Genomic DNA, 25,062 nt, shown 5'->3' on the forward strand with positions numbered 1-25,062 from the left:
TGGTAGCAGATGGGGGCGCGCAGCAGAGCATTTAGCATTCACCACGAGAAATAAGGTCCCCTCTGTTTCCCTCGTGTTGGTTCAGAAGCTAAGATAGCAATTAGCAGAGACGAGCCTGGCCCCTTGGCAGGATCTGTGTGCGGTGCCTTGTTAGGGCTTGGCCTCCGGAGCACATTGGCTGCCTCCCAGCCCCACAGGAGGCCCGGGCTGACGCTCCGGGCTTCCTTCCAACAAGGCGGAATGTGTGGGTTGGAGTGAGGCATGGGGGGTCCCAGCTCTTGAGGCACTGAGTATTGCTTTTCTTCAGGCAGTGCAGCCACGGAGTGTGGCCCAGGCAGTTGCCTCTCCAAGTGTTGTCCCAGGGCTGAGGGCACACACTGGGCACTGCTGTGAATGGATGTATCCACCAAGAAGGGCTTATGTTAGCATCTATAGTGACAGGCTCCCTATCAGCCCTCTCCTGAAGAGTCCCACCTCTAGACCATGCTGAGAGAGCGGCAAGCACTAAAGCTGCTGCATTAGAGAAGACCAGGGTTGCGGGATTACAAAGCAGCTTGGGGTTGCTTGCCTGGGGTTGTTCTGGTGAAGGTGTAGGGACGTTGTTACCACAGAGCATCACTGTCACATGTGAGTCTGTCCTGGTGGGAGTGTCCTACAGCAGCAACCTAGTGCCTGTGCCTTGAAAAGTATGGGCTTGAGATGCACGTGGGTGCTCTGTGGCTGAGTTGTGTGCAAAGGGGACTGTTTGCTGCTTCAGACACTTGGGAAAAGCACTCTGGGTGCTTTTCCACACCTGTTTGTTGGAAACCTTGCCAAGAAGACGAGCTGGTGATGCAGCTATGGACAGGGCATCTTTGCTCCTTACAGCTGAGAAAAGGTCCCTGCTTTGTCCTGAACAGCAACCAAGTCGTCTGGATGAAGCTGAATTCTTATTATATAGTGATTAAGTTAATGGCATGGAGATGTTTGGAGAACGCACTGGGGAAGATTCTGAGGCTTGGCAGGGTCCAAGACTGTCACTTAGATGCTGCACCACTCTCAGTGCAGCAGTATTTACCCCGTGGCTAGATACACTGGGATATACTGGCAGGTGCAAGCTTCTGCTTACCTCAGCAAGCAACTGGCACATAGGTAGTCATATTAATGCGATTCTGAACTTCTCTTAGATTATCCTCTCTTTCACCTTGAACTCAGCCTATCATTAACCACAGCTACATGGCTTTGGCCTCAGAAGCAGACCCTGGCCAGCCTGCTGGGAGCAGAGGTGGGGGATCAGTTTTCAATGCAGCACCTAGAGATGCATCTTGGGGCCAAACCATTCAAATGCAAGTTGGTGTCTGGTTTCAGAGCTGTCCCCCCTGATAATTTTTAGAATATGTCTTTAGGTCTCGCCACCCTGTAGTTTGATTCAAAACACTTTTATACTCCAGACCAGTTTCTTTTTATTTTTTTCTAAAGGAGTGGGACAAATACAGCTGTTGATGGTTGGCTTTTTTGTTGATGTTTTGGACTTTTTTCCTCCCAAAATCTCAGTTCCTCCTTGGGCTGTGATATAAGGTGGCCAATTATCTGTCATTACTAGATCCCTGAGATCCCTCTGCACAGATGGTTCTCTGTTACCTCGAAACAATGGGAGCCACTGGGTGCTTGGCACTTGGAAAATGAGACCACCCATTTTTGCTCCTGCTTTGTTTCCATCAGTTGAAAAAGCAGCACAAGGAAGGGAGGGGTAGCAAGGTTTTTCTGCAGCAGTGTATTTGCTGCAATAGAAACTGTGAATTGCTTGGTATGCATCCATCACTGCAACATGACCTTCTGCTGCCTGAGTTGTTAAAGGAAGAGGGTAGTGCTGGCAGAAAGTTGAATGGCTTATTAATTGCTTTGTAATTCAGCTAATTAGTTTTGTCAAGGCTGTAGAACATAAGGGGTGTGGCTGATTATCTTCCCAGTTTTTCACCTTTACAAGTGCAAATTATCTGAAAACGTTAAACCATCATGTTTGGTGTCTTATTTAAGTAAAACCATCATGTGTGGTGGGTCCATGCTGTGGATGGATGTAGACATCTGAATCTCTGCCTTCTTAGGCCTATGCGCCTGGCCTGTTGCCTCAGACTGTTCATGTGCCACTGGGACCTTTTCTTTAGTGTAGCAGACATTTCTGGCATTCCTTCCTCTGTAGTGCAACACTCCCAAAGTAGGGCTGCCCAAAAACTCCTATGTAAAATGACCAGCTCTGGATAACTGCAGTGTGAGAGCGTGCAGAAGTAAGTTAAACTGAACGGTATTTTCCCTGCAGGGGAGAGCGTTGTTACTTTGTTAGGAGCGGGCTGGGGAGGGAGATGAAGATTTTTGCTTTGTGCATGTGGTAGATAAGTCCAGGGTCTCTTTTTTTTCTTTGCAGGTAGTGGCCGTGGAAGCAGCAGTTTGCCTCCTCAGACCATCATCAATGAATTTCCAGAGTACGGCACTGTAGAGTCAAGCAGGCCAGCGCCAACAGCTCCATCGACGAGCCAGGCCGAGCCTGTAACTCACAGTCCAGAAAGACGGGACAGTCACCACCACGTCAGGCCTGTTCCTCAGTGCACAGCTCCTGCTGGTAATTTGAGGCCTAATGCAGGGGCAGTGCAGCTTCACACCCCAGAAGAAGGTCTGCAACCTGTGGGTAATCTCCCAGAGATTATGAAAATCTCTCATCAGCTAGAAGCAATAAAGGTGCAAGAAAGAGCAAATACTTCTCTCGATTCAGAGACGCCAATGGAAAAAAAGAGTGTTACTGGCAGCCAAAATGTGCAGGCAGCCAGAGAACCAGTTCCAGCAGGCCAAGAAAAACTCTCAGACATGCTTCTTCCATCTGAACGAACAGCTGAGGAAAAAAAGCATTTGATCATAGAGAAAGATCTGGCTTCAGTATGGGCTGGAGAAAAGCAGTCTGAATCCTCACAAGCCATAAGTAATAAAGCAGAGGAGGTCCACGCAGCTCAGGAACCAAGCTGTCATAAACAATCTGTGACAAACCTGGAAGTATTCAGCAGAGTGGAGAGGGAGACAGGTTTTGAGGAGTTTTCAGAGCACAGTCAAGGCAAAATGCAAACAGGTCTGGAGAGAAGGCTTGCTAAAGAGCCAGCTGCAAGTAAACATGTAGAATTTCAAGGTGTGGAGATCTTATGGCTTCAAAAAGCTGAGGAACAGAAAAGAAAGAAGCACTCACTGCTGGACTCTGTGTCTGTGGAGAGGAAGGCGTTCCCCAAGACATCCAGCCACCCTGTGTCACCAATGGTCTCCCCAGGCTTGCTTTCCTTGCCAGACAGTGCATGGAGTGAGGTCTGTGAAGACCCAAGGCTGGGACCTGCTGCCTCTGGAGCCACTCCTCTAGCACTGCTCGATGAAAGTAGGAAGGATGAAGTTTCTGTGAAGGACAGGAAGAACTCTGGTGAGGAGGAGAAGGCTGTGCTTGCAAGAGGCCAGGGCAGGTGAGCTGATTCTAAAAGGGGAGCAGGGGTCAGGCAGGGGTTCTTTTGTCTTGGCATGTGGCTTGTGCCTGTCTATTTAGGAGCTAATGAGAAGTAGCAGATACTTCTCTGCTGCCTGTGGTGTCCTGTTTACAGAAGTGGTTCATAGTTGGTGGTTGGTTAGTGCCTGAAGCTGGTACTGAAGCTACTTCACACTATGTTACTGAAGTTTGCAGTCCATCTCAGGTTTTGAAACATAAAGATCAGAAGTCTTGCTGTTTGCACAGTGATGTCTGTGTGATGAAGCTTCTGTAGCAGGTGTAGTTGGGATCTGGACATGTCATGTAATTAAAATACAGTTGGCATGCAGGCCTGGCCATATGCACCTGAACAGATTTTCTGGTTTCATTCAGAGTTCATGCAAGAACAGTGTGAGAACCTTTGAAAGGTTGGATAATAAAGACATTTTATCCAGGGCCATGTAGATCATAAAAGAAAAGACATTTTATCTGGGGCCATGTAGCTCATAGGAGGATAAATGCTACAATACGTGCTTTCTATATTACCTACCTAGGTATGTTTATATCATTTAGAAGTACATATTGCAAGAATGGCATGCTGTTTTGCATCCTGATTTGCTTGCTTTTCTTTCCTGATGGACATCTCCTGACAAAACAAAGGGTTCCACTGGTGTGCTCTGAGCAAACCATGCTGACTTTGACATGGAGAGATGTTTCCTGCTGAGACGACAAGATCTCTACAAGGGAGGCTCTCCTGCCTCTGCACCTCTGGATCTGTGGAGTTTTGCTTTGGGATGGGATTACTTGGGCATGGGATTACTTGAGCTGGCTACCCTAGCCTCTGTCATGTTGAGGAGCCTCACAGTATTTGGTACAGCGGAGAAGAAAACTGAGGGATGGTATACCTTGCATCAGCAAGCAGGCTTCAAATTTCTCCCTTCAAATTTGGTTCCCCAGGCTCCATATTTTTAATTACATGGGCTTCCTTTTGCATTTTGGAGTGATTTCCTTCAGCTTTTTGCTGAAGACCCCAATCCTAGGACTGCAGAGATAGCAAGTTATCCTTCAAGGGCAGAGGTTCCATCTGGATACACATCTCCAGCATGTGCAGCCTCTGACATGGCACTGGTGCTAAGATAGATGTTACATATTGTGTTTTTCTCTTTGCAGGTAAGCAGCCAATATAATCTGTTAGACAATATTAGGCTGTCTCCCAGCCCTCTTCTTTTACCCAGAAAATAGTTTCTTTCTGTGTCCCTGGAGAGGAAGATGATGCTCATAAAGAGGGTAGTGCAAAAGAGAAACCAGCATTTTACCTGCAGTGCCCTCTGTTGCATAAAGCTGTGTTCAGCTTTTTGCTCAGAAAGGTGGAAGGTGATAAGGGTTGCCAAAAGTCTAGACTTTGCCCCCAAGCTGAAATGAGTTGTTTCTGGTTAATTTTCAGGATGGTGGAGGAGGGGGAAGCAGCCAGAGGAGGATACGAAGATTTCCTTGGGCAGAGGCACTCTGACGTCTCCACTGATCTGTACAGCTCACAGTTTGAAAACATCCTAGACAATGCATCTTTGTACTACAGTGCGGAATCGCTGGAGACATTGTACTCGGAGCCCGATAGCTACTTCAGTTTTGAGATGCCACTCACTCCCATGATCCAGCAGCGCATGAAGGAGGGTGGACAATTTTTAGATAGGACATCAGCTTTGGGGCAGACAGATGTCCCTGATAGGGAGGTCAAGGCACGTGGTGAAGGCATCGCCAATGGCTTAAGGGATACAAGCGAAACACTCTTCAAAGGAGATGTCACAGAAGTCCCTCGTCTGGAAAGGTAAAAGTAGTGAGTGAGCTTTCTATGTGCTTGGAGATTGTTCCTCAGTCTCTGTTTACTTCAGTGTACTGTCACAGGGTGTAGTTTTGCCTCTTAACACTTCAAATTTTCTACAGAGAATCATTTCCAGGGTGACTGCGGGAGAGAAATGAGCCATCCAAACCTGTCATTCATAAGAAGAGTGCAAATTTACATTATGAAGGTTTATTAGGCAATGCTGATGTGTTGATAAAAGTCTGTCTGATACTATCACATCTCTGGGACCTGTCTCTGGAGGAGTTAGTTATTGGTTACAAATGAACCTTGTTCAGTTCCAGTTCCTACCTGAATTTATTGGCAGCAACTTTAGGAGCAGTAACACTTTGTGTACACAAATTAGTTGTCCAAATGCAGTCTGTGATCTGGATGTTAAAGATGTGTCTCTGGGCATAGTGTTTCCTCTCTTGAGGCCAGTGGGAGTTTAGGACATTACTTCTGCTGGGATGAGATTTTGCTTCCACCACATTCACAGGTTAGCTACTTCTTTCATTTGTGCACATACTTCCTAAAAGAGGAGTGAGCATTCAAAAAAATGTTAGAAATTTCTGTTTAGGTAAAAGGGGAGGGGAGAAAATATATTAAAAGAAAGAGTCATTTGAGAAGCAAGAACTAGGTTGAGTGGTTGGAAAATACTGTACAATTGTAGGAAATCACTCCTATGTGCAAACTTTTCTTACAGTGTGCAGTCAAAAAGAGTAGGGACAATGAAAAGTAGCCACAAAGTAGGAGATTGAGTTAAAACCAGAGTGGTGAAGGTGCAACTCACCTGCAAAGTGGTGAAGGGCCTTGTGAGGGACAAAGATGTCCCTCACAAAGGGTCTTCATCCTCCAGAGACAGGATGTTATCTTAGAGTCCAAAGACTATTCCTTTAGATGGAATTAATCTAGTTCGAGCTTTCCAGGGAGTAAGGGTGGGAGATGTTTTATCTGTTTTATTTCTTTTATGTTAAAATGAAAGAAGTCCTTTTGAGCAGAAGTAGTTTTGCTAACTACAGATTAAGGTACAGTCGGCTCTTAAAACAAAAGGATAAGGACCTTAGGGTTTAAAGTATTTTTCCCTCAATCATAGAGTGAAAAAGGTCCTTCTTTGTTTAAATCTTGTGCATGCATGGTGCCTGCCAATAGGCAGTAAGTGACTGCTAATCTGCAATAACCTGTATGGAGCCAGAGCCTGAGGTCAGTCCTGAGACTTGCAGCTACTTACCTATAGCAAAACCAAAGACTGACATAAAACTGGACAGGGGAGAACAAGCAGTACATTCAGATCCTGATTCTTACTCCACTGTTGCAGCATCTAGTATCTAAAATATACTGTCAAGTAAGGCCCACATTGTCTCATCAAGACAAAAAATTATCACAAAGACAAGGTGTGTTTAGATGAGTCACATCAGATGCCTGCCTAATGTGGATTTCAGTTAGATTTAATTTTAGTTTAGATTTGCAGCCATACTGATAAATCAGCAGTAGACGTTGAAATAGTTTTTCCTCAATTAAAAAAAAAAAAATAAAGAAAAGGAAGAAAAAGTGTTTCTGGCTTTTTAGGGACAAGCTTCAAGGGCTCACCTAAGGCTGGTGCCAGTAGAGAATGTCACCGCAGCAGGATGACTAGCCACAAGTATGCCCAACAGAGTAATCCTCCCAACAATAATCTTATAGCAAACACCACCCTTCCTCCTCCGGTATCCCGGTATCGTGTTGTATTGCGCCAGGCGTGTATGTTGTGTGGTAACTGACAGGCGGCTGGCAGGTCGTGAGTACTACTTTGTTGGAGCCAGTGGGGAATCACGGTGTTAGGAGCGCGGGGAAGCAGTGTGTGCGTGCTGGGGCGGCGGGAGGTTTATCGCAGAGGGGTCAAGCCGGTGTGTCACGGTGATGCTCAGGTGAACCAGAAATAGCCTCCTGAACCCTGGCGGCTGGAGCTTGAAGGCGCGGTTGTGTAGCCTGAAGCAATCCGTGACATAGGTTTACCTAAGTCTGCCTGTGCGATGCGTGTGTATGGTACCTCTGTGTCTCCTGCTCTCGTTTCCTACGGCGTCGTGAGCCTGCGGTTGTGCTTGGGGCTGCAATTCCTCACACGTAGTGCCTGCCTGGCGCTGCAGAGCAGCGGGGGCACCCTCCGCAGTGGTCCAGCCCTCCCGGAGGAGGAGGGTGGGGGGAGGCAAGCCCTCCGCCCCGCCGTGCCCGGCCCCGCGCGGCCGAAGCGCTCCGTGCGCTTTGCTCGGCCGCTGCTCCCCGCTCCCGCCTGGAGGAGAGCGGCGGGAGAAGCCCCTCCCAGAGGGGTGGGGGTTGCTGTGGGGGCTCGGCATGTGGATACTGGCAAGTGCAAAGGGAAGCGGGGGGGTTTCGGGTGCGGGGGATATGGGAGCAGAGCGGGGCAGTGTGGGACAGCAAGGAGCATGAGACCCCCTCCTTCTCCCCCGACGCACCCCCCCCCACCCCCCGCCCCCCTTGTCCGGAAACCCTACTGCCAACCCGAGGGAGCAAAAACCGAAAACAAAATCTCAGCAGTGGCTTGTGCCGTGGCATTTTGGTGATAGAAAAAGTGACTGGGGAGGGAGCATGCTTCCAAGTACCAGCACTAGTTAATGGGGGAGCAGTGTGAAACAGAGCAGTTCTTCTTGGCCCAGAGCAGAAGGGAACGGCCGATTTTAGAGCAAAGAGCTGGTGGTTTTACACATGGAAATTGAAAGCCTTATGCCAGTTGGGATAGGAGGAGCCAGGGCTCCCTGTGACCATGCCCTCCTGCTAGCAGGTAGTTGAGCACCATAGGCCCTTTTGCACTTGTCCGGAGGGATCCAGAGCGTACCTCACACGGGAGTGAGATTTTGATGCATAAGGACGAGGAAAGCTTGCCTCGTAATGAATAAGCGGGAGGGTAACATCCTTCTCTGCTCTTAGGAAATTGCTGGCTTTGGGAGGGGTCAGCTCTGGTATGTGAGGGCCGGTCACATGCCTTCAGAACTGAAAAAAAAAAAAAAAAAAAAAAAAAAAAAAAAAAAAAAAAAGAGGAAAAAAAACTATTAGAGGCTTGCAGGCTGCAAGTTCCTATGAGCTCCTGGGTGTCTGAAGATTTAATCCCTGCTGTCCTCCCAGTCAGCTGCTGGCCGTGGTTAAACGCAGTAAGTCCTGGCGAGTGGTGTATGATGGACCTGCCTGCTTTGACAGCCACCTGCCGTACTTCCTTGTGGTAGGGGGATGCCAGCTGCCCCTAGGTTTTCCTGAAGGGCAGGCAGACTTATTTCTGCAAGTAGCCCTTTCTTGGCATAGCTTGGGTGCCCTTTGTGCCTGGCCAGTGGAGGAGGGATGGCTGGGGGACAAGGGAGTGCAGCTTGCCTTCCTTCGGGACTTTTTGGGTCTTTGGGGTGGAGTTTATTCTCTTTCAGTTCTCTGAGCTAAACTCAGTTGGTTAGAACATGGTGCTAATAATGCCAAAATTGAGGGTTTGATCCCTGTGTGGGCCATTCACTTAGCAGTTGGAGTCATGATCCTTTTGTGTCCCTTCCAACTCAGAATGTTCTGTCGTTCTGTAGTGAATATTCCTCTGAGGGGAAAAGAAAATACTTCTTTTTTTATTTTAAGGCAGCTGAAGTAGCCTTAAATTTCCACAGGAGGGGGTGGGAGAACAGGGGGAGGAGGGGTAGTGTGTAAGGTTTTAGAGCTGACTGACAGCCTTGCTGTGTGTCAGGGCACCATGGTGTCCTCATGAAATAGGCTGAGCCGCAGGTTGCCCGTGTAATGAAGCTTTGTAATGACAATAAGGACGTAGCATTTGGGGTGTGTTTGGTGCCCTTGTCTCTTTGTTATCCTTGCAGAGGCATGCAGTCTGCACTGTCACACCTACGCCCAGGTGCTGTACTGCTCCTTTCCCATACCAGTGGGCTGTGTTAAGGTGAGCAAGGCTCACTTTTCTTTATTTGTGAGTTTAGTCTTTCTTTTAGAGGCAGGAAGGAAAAGTGTTTGCAAGGTGGTACCAAAATAATGACCTTGAGTTTGTGTTGCCTGGACTAGGTGTAATCATTTGCAAATTGATTAACAATGCTGGTCCAAGTGAGAGTGTGGTGAAGGGGATATGTTTACAAAGCAGTAAGATATACCTGAGGGGAAAAGGAGTTACCTTTTCTATGTACACTACAGACAAAGCATCTGCATGACTAAATGTGAAGTGTGAAATTACCTCTGTGATGATCTTTATACTTCAAAGGCTGGACTTGTTTTAGTCTTCTCTTTTACTACACACTTTACAGCAGGCTTTCCGTTCCATCTCCCCTTGTAGGCTGAATTGAGTCAGAATAAAAAATTTTAAAAAAATTTTAAAAAACCCACAAAACAACAACAAAAAACTTACGGCATTTCTTTTCCTGCAATAAGTGCCTTTTCCTGTTGTCTTGGGAAGTATTGTCTCTGTTGGCAGGACATTGACCAAGATTTTTGTAAATCCAGAGAGAAAAAAAATTGTATTGCAGCTCCTAATCCTCAAAAATGCTAAATATTTGCCACCTGCCATCATCTTCAAGGAACTGCTAGTGCTCAGCAAATTCTGCAAGTCCTGTTATTTTTTTTCTCCTGGAGATGCAAACACAAATTTAGTTTTATATGTATTCAAGAGGGGAAGAAAACAAACTCCCTAAAGCAATCTGGTGATTCTCAGAATAAATTCACAAGAATGTAGCCTGAAATTCCCATGGGTACCAGGTTACTTTTAATTGTTGGGGCCTCTTGTAGAAGTTCCCATGGTGGGTATTTTTCTTCTGTGTATAGGTAATTTCCAGCCATTTCTTACTTGGCACTGTGCTTATTCCTTCCTTAAGACAATAAACTTTGTTGACAAATAAATCAAATTTTGATTCCTCTCTACGGGCTGATTCTCTAAGTCTCTTCCCAGTTTATGAGTACCCACATGCCAGTTATATTTCTAGTTTTCAGTTTGCACACTGGTATTTTTGTCCAAAGTAGCTTGTATTTCATTTTTCAGAGTAGTTATAAGGCTCAATACTTTGGAATCTAACATGTAACCTTTATACAATCATTTTATTAGTCTATTTGATGTAGGTGTGGTAGAATTTTTTTGCACTTTGAGATTCAGTTGAAAAGATTCACTTTGAGACCCAGTTGAATTTTTTCATTTAGTGTGAAATCTGCTGAGATTCCTATTTTTCTGAGTGGATGTTTTTTCACTTCAGACATGCCTCAGCTCATGGCAGACTCTGGGACCAAGGAGTCATAGGTCAGTCAGAACATGGTACTTCATATTTGCTGTCATCCATTTGCCTAGGATAAGGAAGGTTATTCAGAGGGATGGCATTGGTTATTGTCCTAGAAAAGCAAATGCATCAAATGCATCTGCAACTGGTGAGCAAGCAAACAACCACTGGAGCCCATTTTCATCTGTCAGTTGTTGAGCCACAGCTAACCACAATATGCTGGCATGGGTGTAGGTTAAATCCAGGTAAAGATGAAGTGGCACGATTCACAGGGGTAAATTTCAAAATGCCACTGGCATTTTGACAGCTGAAGATTTGCCTTGTTATTTATTACACTGCCTAGTTGTGTTGTGTTACACTATTGACCTTGATATTCCCTCAAGGAATGTGTCATCACTTTATCAAGGCTCTGGAGATACTCTGTACAGAGTTTGCCTTTGCTCTGGCTAATGAGGTGCATGGAACGCCAGTTTACAGAGTTTGTAAAGCTTCTTCTAGTTCCTAAATAAACTGTTGTTTTAGGGGAAAAAAAAGGGCTGCTGACTTTTCGCCTCTTCAGTTCCCAGCGTCCTCTGAAAATAAAATGAACAAAACAAAAATCCAGGAGCTGACAGAGAGAGGAAAGAAAAAAAAAAAAAGAAAAAAAAAAAAGTGGAGCAGCTGATCAGTTTGCTACACAAAGCTCCTCAGTACAGAGCTGTCAGCAGCTCAGCTTTTAAGCTGGCATCTGTTGGCACATCTCCATTAAAGTCAAAGCCATTTAGGTCAGGAAGGCTTGATTCACCAAAACCGAGGCATCTCTGCCAGCTCTGAGCTGGTCCCGAAGTGCAGCCTGCTGTCTCATCCATTAGCCACGACTGGCTGCTAGTCAAGCCCCTCTCCATGTTATTGCTGATGAAGTCTCTTCTTCTCTATGTGTGTGCTGGGATAGAGAGAGACAGAGCCTGGAAGCTGGCAGGAGAGCACAGAGAGGCATGCATGCCTTCAGATGTGATGCTGGAGCAGCGATGAAGAACAGGGCACCGAGTATGCAGACTCCTTTTTAGCACAGCTGGGTGAGCTGTGGGTTGGTTAGTGGTTGTTTTTTCTTTGTTGTTTTTTCTTTATTCGCTATTCTTTTTGAGGACAGGTGGTTCATTTTGCTGCATGGTTTCAATGTAAAGCTCCTGTTTGATACTAGTGCCAGTGATCAAGTGCTTTATCTGCACATTTGCAGGGATGCCTGAACCAAAAGGTGTATACACGTGTTTTTATGCATCTCCCGGTTTTGCTCCCTCCCAGGGAGGACCAGCTGGACCAGTCTCCCAACAGTTAAACTAAGCCCAAGCACAGAGGGGAAGTACTTTGCTGGCTTCCCAGTTTCGGTCCTATCCTGGAGGGCCCTGCAGGAGCCTTAGGGGGAGGAGGGTCATGTGGGTGCTGAACGCAGGGATGGTGACTCTTGACACCTGGAGCAGGGTGCTGAGGGGAGAGCTTGAGGGCTCCTGAAATGTGTTGGGGCCGAGTGTTTTCTGAGCAAGGTCATAGGTATGCAGTGCATTTGTTGGGTCTGTTTTTTATTTTTATTGGGGCAGGTGGATCAGATCCTGAATATGGGACAATCCTAATACTTTCAAGAGACCAGTCTCTGTGTCTATGCATGTCAGGAATATCCATTGCAAGGACGAGCCTTTGAGTACCCCTTGTGGTGAGGACCAGGGTTTCACTTTGTAGGCATGGTGACATTAATGTGGTGAGTGTCCCTTTGTGAGTACCAAACCTTGCTGTAGTGATGTATGAAGCCTGAGGTCAAAATGGAATCAAACATGAAGTATTTTTAGCAAGACATTTGTACTTCAGGTGGCAGCGGGCCAGCATGTATGTGTAATAAAGTACATGCTGTCTCTCAGAAGGGCTGCAATCCTGTCCCTGCATGTGGCAGGACTTCTTGTTCTCATGCTGTGATCCTGTAATGACAATTGCATTTGCTTTATACAAGCCTACAGAAATGGTGTTTTATGAATGCTTTAGCTGCTACCTCCCTTTTTTACAATCACTAGGAATTATTTTAATGAAAAAAAAAACCAAATGATTACAGGAAGGAAGAGGTTATTTTTGAACAGCAGTATGCATTTCAGCCCCTGAAATTGACTTTGCATATGTATTTTATTGATAACCCTTAGGTGATTACAGGGATTACTTACAACTTTGCTCCTCTCCGTGTGATGTGACATCTTTTTAATAGATGCCTGGTGGTTACTCTGGCTTGTGGACACCGTCCTTGCTTTGTATGTCCTGCCTGGTGTTGTGCTTCTGAGACACCCACTGAATTGAGCTGCAGCAAAGTGCAGCTGTGTCAGTCCTCAAAGAGGGATCTACTTCAAAGCATGTCTTTGAAGAGAATCCATACGTAGGACTTCAAAGCTGTTTAAACCATTTGGAGTAAAATAGCACACTGAGTCATCTGCTAGGAAAGGGCATTATTTTTATTTTTTTATTATTTTTCTCCCCTTCCTACAGTTGTATCTTGGAGGAGCCCTGGAGCTGAAGGTAACTGGCAAGGTAAATCGTCGCTTGAAGTGCTTTTGTGCTCACTCTCTCTTGGCCCTGAAGAAGCTGGTTTGGAGCTGCAGCAAAGCTGCAGCACAGCCATTCCCAGCCCATTTATGTGGTCAGGTAATTTGTAGCAGGAACTGAGTCATCACATCCCACTGCTGCTGGGATTTCTTCACTTTCTTCAGTGGGGCTGCTCCTTTCAGAGCTAGACTGTTCAAGCACAACTTTTCAGGTCCTTTTAAACAAAATTCAGACTGTGCCACTGCTTATGTCTGGTCTGCACTGAAATGTGAAAGGATATTGTTCACTGAACAGCCACATCTCTCCAAAGGGTTGCAGAGCAGGGATTTGTTTCTGCAAGGCAGGAGATAAGGGGTAGAGTGGAGAAGTGGGGGCAGGCGCCTGACTGTTTCTGCTTTGTCCCTGCCATGCTTCTGAGGGGCTGTTGAACTAAACTATGCTTTTCATGGACAGAGTTTATGGTTATGGAGGGAATGCTCCCCAAGGAGAAGGCTCAGGTGAAAGCATTTAAAACAACAAAGCCAGCTCTGTCCTGCAGTGGGTGATTATTAGCTTCAGTGTGGCTCCCCAGTGGACACCATAGCCCTGCTGAAAAAACACTGGTTCTGGCCCTACCTTCAGTATGCCAGAATGTCTCTCCATCCTTCTTTACTTCTAATCATTGCTGCGTTTTGCTCTGATGGGTTTTGCTGGCAAATGCCTGATACAGCCTGCCTTGGAGTAAAGCTGATGTTAAAGGCATCAGTATTTATTTGAGAGAAGTTTGTTTTCCTCCTGTTTTCTCCTCCTGTCCTTCAAAAAAGTCTGTGAAGGTTCCATCCCTGTCTTAATCCATGCTCCTCTGCAACTGGTGCAACCAGTGACTCCCTTCAGACATGTATGCCAGATGAATTTGTGTTCCTTGGGGAAGGAATGTATGCATCCAGGGGAGTCCATGTGCCACAAAGCATATGCTGTGCATCAGTTGGTAAAATTTAAAGGCAGTGGCAAGCTGGGATCACTGAAGTGGCTGCAGTGAGGACAGCACTTAGGCTGAGTTTTCACACCCTGCCGCTTTGTGTCAACTCTGAACATCACTTGCTTGTTAGCTGGGCCAATTGCACTGTGCTTTTACTCCATAAAGTAAAATGCTAATATGCATTTCTTCCTTGGGACAAAGCAGAGAGTTTAATCTCCATGGATTTGCTACGAAATGAAGAGCATACCAAGGTTTAAGGTATCATAAAGTCACACTCAGGCTGAGGTTTCCTCTTGCAGCCTAGTTGACTGGGAGAGTGGAGCACTGAGATTTGATGTGCCTGTATCATTATCATTATGTTACTGGCCTTGCTGTTTTTTTTTCTGGAAGTTACAGCCATTCTTCAATCAAACATTGCTGTGTAGAGTTTCAGTTTTGGTGGTACGTGGAATGGGAGGCGGGGACAGTAAGTGAATCTAGAATATTCTCAAACAGATCAAGTGTGCTGAGTGCTGAGCTTGGCAAGACTGAGATAGCTTGGCATTGGGAGCTGAATCACCGTAGAACTGGTCTATAATGGAACAAGATTAAAAAAACAGTATAAAATGCCTAGTAGTTATGGTGTATTACAGAAAAGCTGGAAAGCCTACCAGAGCTTACAGTCTACAGCTTACATGTTTTATCTCTGAGCTTGGAGAGGCGTCTGCTGCTGTATTTGCAGTTTACCACAGCAGCTGCTTATCACGTTCCTGTAATTTCTGGATATGGTGGTCACAACCTCTCTGCATTCCGTGTGGGTCTGGGCATGCTTTGATAGGAGAAAGGATGCATCAGGAGTGCGTTGCTGAAGACAGAAATATTGAAACCTATAGACCTGGTTTCTGGCCACAGCTCATGCTGTGAGACTGGAGAGGTCTGGAGTTTTTTTGTAGTTCTGTTTTCTGTGTTTTCTCATAGCAAAGATTATTACAAGTATCTCTGGATAAAAATTAGCATCCATTGCTGGACAGGCACTTACCAGTATTAAGTTTAAGTTTTTACCAGTATTAAGTTAATTTACCATTACAATCCACTAGCCTTGAATCTAGGATTAGGGGGAATATAATCTATTACATTTTTCAGCCTTCATTTTTCAGTGGAGGTTTCCCATTTTGATGTGATAAAGAGTAAAGCTGCATGAGAAATCCATGTCCAGCTTTGCCCTGTAGGGCTTTGTACACAAAGCTGTCTCTTGGCATTGTTTTAATGGTAGTGCTGCTGTGGATTCTTTATGTATAGAAACTGTAGACTGCAGAAGAGAGACCTATTTTCACCCTGGTTGCTTTTAGTGCTTAGTTAGAATTCATTATAAGCACTTTACTGAGGGAGGCAAGTATTACTGATTTCAGTAGATTAGTAAACTGAGGGATGGAGGGAAGGTTATGCACCCAGAAAGTGTTGAAAGTAAGAGATACCAGGTATTTGTCTGAGTAACACCACTTGGACCCTGCTAAAATATCCTGCCCTGAAGGCAACTTGCACAGTAGCCATGCACAGGGCATCTGCATTTCCTAAGCCCTCAGTGATATGAGCACTGAGTCTTCAAGCCACCTAAATCCACTTGAGAACTGAAGTCTTACTTTACTGCTAAGAATCTGTCATTTCCCCTGAACAAGAGGCTTATGTTAAAGACAACCTGTATTGACTTGACAGCCTTTTTGTACTTTATACTTTCGTATGAAGTACAAAAAGTACTCGCTTAATACTTACTTTTTGTACTAGGTACAAAAAGTACTTACTTAGCCCCCCTTTGTACTAAGTAATAAGAGAATCAACTGTCAGAATTAACTACTGGAATAGCAGGAAGGATCCCTTATTCTTCGATGCATGTATGGGCACCCTCAGTCAAGATGAAGCTTTAAATTGGAGAAGTTGGAGGATAGGGTTTCTTATGCAGCCCTTATGTTGACTAGTTTTGTCAAGTAGGGGAAAGAGCACACCCTCCCGCTTGCTGGGTGTTCCTCCTTCACATCCCAGCCATAGCTCTGATAGGCAAAGCAGAAGCTGGGAGCTGCTGTACTGTTAATTTCACTAAGTGGCAGATGCTGGTGCTTCCTTTCTTTCTAAACTTTTGGTGGTTTGTGGTAAGGTTGACTCTCATAATACACTGGTTCCTAGCAGGGTACAGATGTTTCTTGTCAGCTTTGGCCATCTTTCAGGGCTATAAATGCTACCTTTAATAAAAAGCAGTGGTGAAAGAGGACTGTGATTTATAGTGAGTGAGGTGCTGTGAGTTGTCATGGCTTTTGAAGCAGCATTTGTACATGAAAAGCTCCACAGATGTGTTAGCTCACCTGGGTATGCCTTGCTCTTGTCAGTTGTTAGAGATGGGAATTTGAAATTAGTTGTGCCTGATTTGAATGGACAAGGTGTTGCTCAGGGCTTGTGTCAGAGTACTCTGTCATTTGCTTTCTTCACATGTTTGGTATAGGTCAAATTTAGAGAATTTCAGACATTGGCTAGTGGTTTTGGATAGGGCCGAGGAGGCATTTTCCGCAACAATCATGTCAGGAGGGGCTTTTTTTCTTTTCTAGGCTAACTGATGGCCAGTAACATTAGTGTTGTTGGAATCGTATTTACAGTATTAATTTTCTGCTACGCATTGAGACTGACTCCCTTTTATTATAGCGCCATTTTATTTACACTGAAATAAATGCAAACCAATGCAAATCCCCAGTTCTTGTAGGAAAAGGTTAGATTTCTGTTTTCCCCAGATACTTGATAAAGAAGTTGTACCCACAGGGTGGATGTATGATACTTCTGATGTTGTAGGAGCACTGAGAGGATGGAAACAGAGGTGAAATAGGCAAATCTCTGTTCTGTACATGTCCTTAAAGCATGCATGGAAAGAGAGGTAGGAAGCAGATGATTTGTAGCATGCAGAATATCAAATATTTTTATTTGAATCTCACCTTATATGAAGATCTCATCTTTGAGGAATCAGTAAGTGGCTAGCAGACATTTGAGTAAATGGCTAGACAGTTGTTACTGGAGCACAGCAATCAGTTGTCTTAACCATGGCTTGTCAAGTCTGAAAATTACAGTGGTGTGTGAAACTGTGGTATGTTGTTTACAATGCTGTGTGTTCAAAGTCATCTTTAACTCATTCCACTCATATCTGCCCTATGCATGACTCTTGCTGATCATTCATCAGCCTTGTGTAAATGGGGTTTTAGGAAGAGCTGAGATTTTGAAAAAAACTTTCATGGTAGTGTCAGAGAAAAGCTCTTCTAAAGTTAAAAGCCTACCTTTTTGAAGGTATGTCTATGTGGGGGTGCACTTTTTGGTGTGGTGGGCTCTTGACTCTTTCATGGGAGAAGCAAAGCAGGCACACAGCTCAGCCAGAGCTTTACTATTGTACTAGAGGCGGGAGGAATCTATAAGTGCATGTTTTATCTGAAGTGCCCTGGGGTTGCCATGCTGAACATCTTGACTTTGAGCAGCTGGTGAGGGAAATAATTGGCACCATTAGGGAGCAGGAGGGAAGCAAGGAGTTCTCCAGGCTGGCATGGGTGGTTTGTGTCTCTCATAATCCAAACTGGGCTCCTTGCTTTGAGTCCAACTTTTTCTAGCAGTGTCTTCCTATGCGATGTCCACTGCTCATGGGCGACACAGGAGCCACTGAGAGTTCTGGTGATACTATTTTAGATTTAAGGAATTGTGTAGTTTCCAGGACAACTGGGGAAGAATGAGGAAAGGGCTTGTTCTGACTCAGCTTGGAGTAGCTGATCGCCCTTTTTTAATCACTGCATTTCTCCAGAAAAATTGTTTATTTCCTACTTTTAAAGAGGCCTCTTTGAGCCAAGCAGGCAATTGGGTTAAAAATACTAATGCAAGAAGCACTCAGGTACAGTTGTAGGCTGATAATAGCAAAGAGCTCTCTCTGAGGTGAGCCCAAGTTGAGGATACTTAGCCTAGTCAGAAGGCAAGTCCATATTTGGCTGTCTTTTAAACACCCTTAACTTCTGCTGGCTGCTAAGTGAATATCCCTGTTCTGCATTGCTCCTTCTGTTAAGTGGGTTTTGTTACATTATGTCATCTTGCCTCTGTACAATTAATTGCCTTCCATTCTAAGAGGAATCTCTAATGTTACCTTATTTTTCTTCTTTCCATGTTATTTTCATCTCACAGCAATGTTGAACTACAGAATGTGGTGTTAGACTACAGTGCAGCCATGGGGAGCAATGAACTTCAGGAGAAAGATGCCACTGGAGCCCCTGGCCACGATCTCAGCAATGGCAGCAGCAGCAATTTGGAAGCAGCCAGGCGCCTGGCTAAGCGCCTCTACCATCTGGACAGATTCAAACGCTCTGATGTGGCAAAACATTTGGGTAAAAAGTATGTGCTGATAAGAGGCCTTTAGCCACATTCTTATTGATGGTTCTGGAGGGGCTCATTCTTGAATGATAACCTTTACTTATTTCTTTGCTTTTATTTAGCAATGAATTCAGCAAGCTTGTGGCTGAAGAATATCTTAAATTTTTTGACTTCACAGACATGACACTGGACTGCTCACTCAGGTACAATTCTATTTGTGGGCTTAATGTACTTATTTTAGTAACAGCTGTTTGCAGTGTTCTGATTTACATGGTTGTCCTTTTGGAATGTAAGAAGATGAAGAGAGGACTCTGATGTATTTTGGGCACAGAGCTTTCCTCTTCTGTTTGGCTTGGTGTGCTGCCATACTCTAGTGCTCCTGGAGTGTTAGCCATGTGGAGAGGGAAGTATTTGGGTGGACCTGCTTAGGGATGGTCCTTGATACAGAGAAGCTGGAGAAAAATGTCCAGTCACTCTCACTAGTAGTCTGCCAGGTGCTAGTGAGGAATTACGGTGTTGCTCACAGCTGATCTCAGATCTGCAGACTTTCTGGCTGATGCCTTTTGGAGCTTACCCTGCTTTTCTGCAGTGCAATAAGACCAGGGTTTGGTGTGGCTCAGCACCTCCTCTCTCTCTGTCTCCCCGAGGAATCCAGAAATGTGCAGAACAGCAAAAGCTTCTACATGGAAGAAGCTGTAATGAGTTTGGTAACTGTCAGGGTGGTTGTTTGAAGACCCAGCCCTTCCATTTTATTTCCTTCTTGCACTGGACCTCAACAGTGTTTATTTTCAGTGCTTTTTTTCTCAGAAGTCAAAACACCAAGTTTGTGCAACAGTGGCCTGTTAGCACAGTTGCTGGTGTTCTAATATTTAAGGGGATTTAAATGAGTTTAACTCATTTGACTGAGGTTACTTAAGTGTGAATTTTTTTTCTACTGAAAATCTAGGAGGTATGCATGCAGTTCTTAGCCTCTTTGCAAGTGCGTTTCCGGGGATCTGATGCCATGAGACCATAGCAGATCCAAGGCGCCCACAAAGTCCTGCCTGCTGAATGCTGTGTAAATGGAACATGCCTGCCCAGGCATGAACCACTTGGTCCTGAGGCAGGGGGAGTGGAGCCAAGCTGGAGCACCTGCTCAGCATACAGTGGGAGCTCCTGGGCAGTGGGAGGTCTGCTGCTCGTTCCAGGTTTTAGCACCCCTGAAGCATGATGCTAAATATATCCTTCTTTTAAATTGTTAAATCCAACACATAATTGCTTTGTGGCACATATTTAGCAGGTTTCTACTCCCTGTAGATCTCCAGTTAATATTAATAGTTATGACCTTCTCTAAAATGTGCACAGGCTCATATAGGACTTAAACAAGCCAAGGGGTTGTTGAGGTTTCAAGAGTAGCTGGAGTAGTTGCCAACTACATGCCTTAAGCATGCAGCAGCAGCTGGGGACAAAGAATCATCCCAAAGCCTGAGGAAACTGAGGCATACTACCTCATGGTTGGCATGGAGTGAGAGATAACAGTGCTGTTGTTGCTGTTGTTGGCTCACTGACAAGCTGTGGTTTATTGAGCATTTTGGAAGCAGCTGCTGAGACCTGTGCTACCTCCCAGCTGTGGGAGGCTGCTGTGCAGCATCAGTGAAAAGTCCAAGATCTGGGAAGGGTTGTTCCTTCACTGTCCACTCCCTGGATCCATGTTGCCCATGCACCTCCTGAGAGCATCTCTTGCAACCTCTGCAGGACTACTGGAGGGGATGTGGTGGGGTGGCTGCTCCAGCTCCTGTCAGTGTCTGTTCTGGAGTCCAGCCCTGGATGGGGGGGAGCAGACTTCAGGCTGCTCAGGGAACTAGTTAGTAAGGTTCCCTGGGAAAATGCTTCTGAAGGTGTTGGGATCCATCAGTGCGGTCACCACCTCTTAAGGACACAGGAACAGGCAAATTGAAAATGTTGGTCATGTGTCATGCAGACAAGGCAGAAGGCTAACTTGAATGACCGGGAGGTCTTCTGGAGCTAACACAAAAAAAAGGTGTTTGTCCAATGGAGCAAGGTCAGGTGATGTGGGAGAAATACAGATTTGCTGCTCACCACTGTAGAGAGACAATTCCAGCTGACAAAGTTCAGCTGGAGTTGAACATGGCCGGTACTTGTGTGGGACAACAAAAATATTTTTTTCTTAATAAATCTATAGAAGAAGGCAATGCAGAATGGCTCAGTGCCTTGAGCTGGAGGACCATGGCTATGAGCTGACCCTGAACTTGTGTGGGATCTGCTGCTCCATCTGGATCCTCCTAAGTCTATGAGGCCTCATGGGATTTATCAGAAATACTCAAAGAGCTGTTTGATGTCATTGTGAGGTCCTCTTAATAATTTTGGAATGATCTTTGGCATCTGGAGAAGTCCCAATTGTCTGGAAACTGTCTAACCTTCAAGAAGGACAAGAAGGATGACCCTGGAACCTATAGGCCTCTCAGTCTCCCTTCAGTGCCTGGTAAAATTACAGAGAGAATTATTCTGGGAGGTATTGAAAAATTCCTGAAAGATAATGCAGTGATCAGTCACAACCAGCACGACTTCATGAGGAAAAAGTCCTGCTTATCCAACCAAATTTCCTTTTATGATAAGGTAACCCAATGATGATCAAAGGAAGCCAGTTGATGTAATCTTTTTGGTTTCCATAAAGCTTTTGATACTGTCTCTCTCAGGACTCTTCTGGAGAAAATGTCCAGCACTCAGCTGGATAAACTCTTCATGTGATGGGTGAGCAGCTGGCTCATGGATCAGGCACAAAGGGTTACAGTGGATGGAGTGACAACAGACTGGTGTGACCTGTCACTTGTGGGGTACCACAGGGTTCCGTCCATAGCCCTGTGCTCTTCAATGTCTTCGTAAATGACTTGGACACAGGTCTCAAACATATAGTAAGTTTGAGGGTACTAAACTGGGAGGAGGCATTGACTCACCCAAAGGAAGAGAGGTCCTGCATGGAGATTTTGATGAATGAGAGGTCTGGAAAACTACCAAGTGTGTGAAAATTAGCAAGGGTGGGTTCTGGATCCTGCACCTGGGATAGACTGGGAAATGAGCTGCTGGAGAGCAGCACTGTGGAAAACGACGAGGGAGTCTTTGTGGAGGGCAAGTTGAATATGACTGAGCAGTGGCAGCCAGGAGGGCCAGCTGTGTTGTGGGGTGCATCAGGCACAGCATCACCAGCTGGGCAAGAGAGGGGATTGTGTCACTCTGCTCTCTACTGGGGCAAACTCATCTCAAGTGCTGGGGCCAGTTCTGGTCCCTTCAATATAAGAAAGATGGGAAGCTACCAGAAAGTACCTGAAGACGGGCTGCAAAGATGGTGAAAGGCCTGGAGGGGAAGCCAAAGAAGAAGTCCGACTCAGTTCTTTCTGGGGTGCCATGTTGCCACAGAAGTTGCATCTCAAGGCCAGGTTGGTGTTTTGGGCCCTGGTGTGGGGCCTGGGGTTCATCTCCAGACATCCAGTGGTTGTTTCCACTGTTGTAAGCATACAGTGCTTGCCTTGGTGGGTGTGCAGCAGTGTGATGTAACCAATTTGCCAGACTGCCCCATATTTGTATTTCAACCACCACCCACCATAGCAGAGAGGCCTTACCCTCTTGGCCTGCTTGGTCGCAGCGCATGTTTCAGTTGTGGGTAAGTGGGAGGTGCTGTCCATGGGGAAGTCCACCCCTTGATCACAAGCCCACATGTTTATTGCATCTCTCTTCTCTGATGGCCTGAGGCACCTTGAGCCCACTGAGACAGAAGTAATTTGCTCTTACACTGCCAGTCCAGATTAACCTGAGACGCTTTAATCTTGGTGGCCTGATCCACCTCTCCATCGTTGTGATGTTCTTCAGTAGCCTAACTCCTGGGCATATGTGCATCTCATGATGTAGTTCTACAGCCAGCTTCTCTACCAGAGAAGCAATTTCCTGCCACGATTCATCAGCCCAGATTGGTTTTCCTCTGCACTGCCAACTGGCCTTTTTCTGTCAGTCCAGCTGTCCCAACACAGCATTTGCCACCATCCACAAGCCAGTGTAGAGGGAGAGTGCTGGCCATTTCTCTCCTTCAGTGATACCTGAAGACAGCTGCACAGCGTTCAGCTCTTCAACCTTAGTTGATCCGCCTTGTCCTTCAGTAGCTTCCGTGACTTGTCTTATAGGGTTCTCTACAGCTGCTTTCCATTTTTGAGTTGTCCCTGTGATACATAAGGAATTGTCAGTAAAGAGAGTGTATTCCTTTTTAGGTAACTAACTGACTGTATGGTGAGGCCTCCTCAGCATGTGTAATCTTCTCCTCTGATGATGATGATAGTCTGAAATTTTCACCTTCAGGCCAATTAGTGATGACTTCCAAGATCCCTGGGTGATTGGGGTTTCCTGTTCAAGCTTGCTGTCTGGTCAGAGTAATCCAGTAACTCCATGGTGGCATGATGTGTTGCAGGGACTGTCCCTTTGAGTATCCAGCCCATCACTGGCAGCTGGGATGCCAGGAGGAGCTGTGCTTCAGTGCCAATCACTTCTGAGAGGTCCAACCCCTTCATAACTTGCGAGTGTCTCTGTTTCAGTGGGGGTACAGCTGGCCTCAGATCCTTTTCATGTTGGAATGTTTGTATTCCCAACTCCAGAACATCAGGGGTCATCATCTAGTCTCCATGTGTACCTTTTGCCAGCAACTCCAGGAGGGACCATTCTTCCTGGCTGCACTGTGGAGCATATTTTTTTACATCTTGTAATGTATTGACTAGCTACTGCATAAGCAGTCTCTTGTTTAATGTCTCTTGTTTAATTTCTTCAAAGTCTTATTATTGTTCAGGACCCTGCTTGAAATTGTTCTTCTTTGGGGTCATGTGATAGAGAGGTTTTACAATTTGACTGTAATCTGAAATCTGCATCCTTCAAAAACCCACAGTGGCTGGAAAGCCTTTTCCTACCACAGGTAGGAAAACCTGTGTTTCCTTCTTGCTGGTTGGTGGGACATAACTGCTGTTCCATTGACCGTGGATCAATGGAATAATGTCCTATTGCCTAATAATGTCCACCTTGCCATTTTACTCCTAAAAACTTGGGCAGGTCCCTTGACCTTACTTTGCTGTGTGGCAAAACCAGCCTTCAGGAGGATTTAGATAGCCTTCTCCCCTTTCTTGAAAACTCCTGCTGTGTTGCCCTGCATGATCATGTTGTCAGTATATTTCAAGTATTCTAGGACCTCACCCTTTTCCTCACTTCCTTTTCTAGTGCAGTCTGGATTAGTCCAGGATAAATAATGGGGTTCTGTTTCCACCCCTGGGTGTATAAGTTCCAGGTGTATGTCACACCCCTCCAGGTAGAAAAGGGAGGTCTGCACCCTGTTGCTAAAGGAACAGAGGAAAACTTGTTAGCAGTGTTGATGGTGGCACCACTTCACTGCTTTGGACTCCAGCTCGTACTGAAGTCCCAGCATGTTGGGTGCAGTGGCACTCAGTGGTGGTATGACTTCATTCAGGCCATGATAGTCTGTTGTTCCCTGGGCTTACACACTGACCATACAGGACTGTTAAAGGGTGAAATAGTCTTGCTGACCACTCCCTGGCTCTCCAGTTCACGGATCATCTCATGGATGGGAGTCACAGAGTCCCAGGTGGCGCAGTATTGTCGATGGTGTGGTGATGTGGTAGTGACTGTACCTGCTGTTCTTCGACCCTCAACAGTCCCAAGGCTGAGGGCTCCTCTGAGAGACCAGCCAAGGTATTCAGCTGTATCGTTTCCTCTGTCTCCACAACAGCTATCCCAAAAATCCTAACAACACCTTTTTGGGTCTTGGAAATACCATCTTTTGAGGCAATCTATGCCAAGGATACATGAGGCCTCTGGCCCACTCAAGTGGGGAGTTTTTGCAATTTATTTCCAGTCATGCTCTCTCTACCTTCCAGTGCAGTCAGCTGTAGGGATCCCTTTGGCAGCCCAGAAGGAGATGGATTCTCTTCCCACATATCTTGATGGCATCAGGTTACCTCATGTGCTGGTGGGAACTAAAGCCTTACATTCCTGTGTGTCTGGTGTGACAGGGCCCTGGATCCACACAGTCCAATAGATCTGATTGTCCCTGTCTTCTACCTGGCTGGGGCCTGGCTAGAATTACTAGTTCTAATAATAGTACATGTTGCTCATTTCTTGTAAATATGAGCTGGAGCTCCCTTCAAGAGAATCAGAAGTAACATCAGCCCTTATATTAAAAATTAACTCTCTTCTGGCCAGAACCAGGACAGGAGCACAAAGTGGGAAGGACAGAGAAACTCTGTGAAGATTCACTTGTATCTACTTGTGAATTGGATTATTTGCAATACATTACATGTGAAATGAAGTTATTACCAGGCAGATCACACTCTGTGTGGGTGTGAGATTGTTGCAAGTACAGCCTGTCTCTGACCTTACATCAGAGAGAAAAAATTGAAGTTTATGCATCAAGACTAGATAGATGTGAATGTTCCAGCAGTATATTCCGTTCCTTTCGGATCTGGTGTTAGTTTCCTTCTCATGGGATGTTTAAAAATTATCTGTTAGACAGCCATTCTGTATGTCTTCTTTAGATCCAGAAGTTTTGTGTTTTCAGTATTTTCGTAGAAACATCCTGATAAATGAATGCAGAAGGTCATCTTTGGCTGTGACA

The 25,062-nt window shown here is 45.6% G+C and overlaps 1 protein-coding gene across 5 annotated transcripts in view; it reads left to right on the forward strand.

The window, feature by feature from the left end:
* PSD3 (pleckstrin and Sec7 domain containing 3) overlaps window positions 1-25,062 on the forward strand; it is a 121,355-nt gene that overhangs the window by 28,277 nt on the left and 68,016 nt on the right. For 3 of the 5 annotated variants that reach the window (XM_015652479.2, XM_015652480.3, XM_015652481.3), the window contains 4 exons: window positions 2,402-3,470; window positions 4,914-5,294; window positions 18,219-18,425; window positions 18,527-18,607. In XM_015652479.2, coding sequence (XP_015507965.1) covers window positions 2,402-3,470; window positions 4,914-5,294; window positions 18,219-18,425; window positions 18,527-18,607 — 1,738 coding nt within the window. Of the gene's footprint in view, window positions 1-2,401; window positions 3,471-4,913; window positions 5,295-8,358; window positions 8,453-13,055; window positions 13,076-18,218; window positions 18,426-18,526; window positions 18,608-25,062 lie in introns of those variants that run through there. The other 2 variants (XM_015652482.3, XM_015652483.2) reach the window with 2 other exon arrangements.

The sequence above is a fragment of the Parus major genome, chromosome Z, assembly GCF_001522545.3.
Source record: "Parus major isolate Abel chromosome Z, Parus_major1.1, whole genome shotgun sequence".
Lineage (NCBI taxonomy): Eukaryota > Metazoa > Chordata > Aves > Passeriformes > Paridae > Parus > Parus major.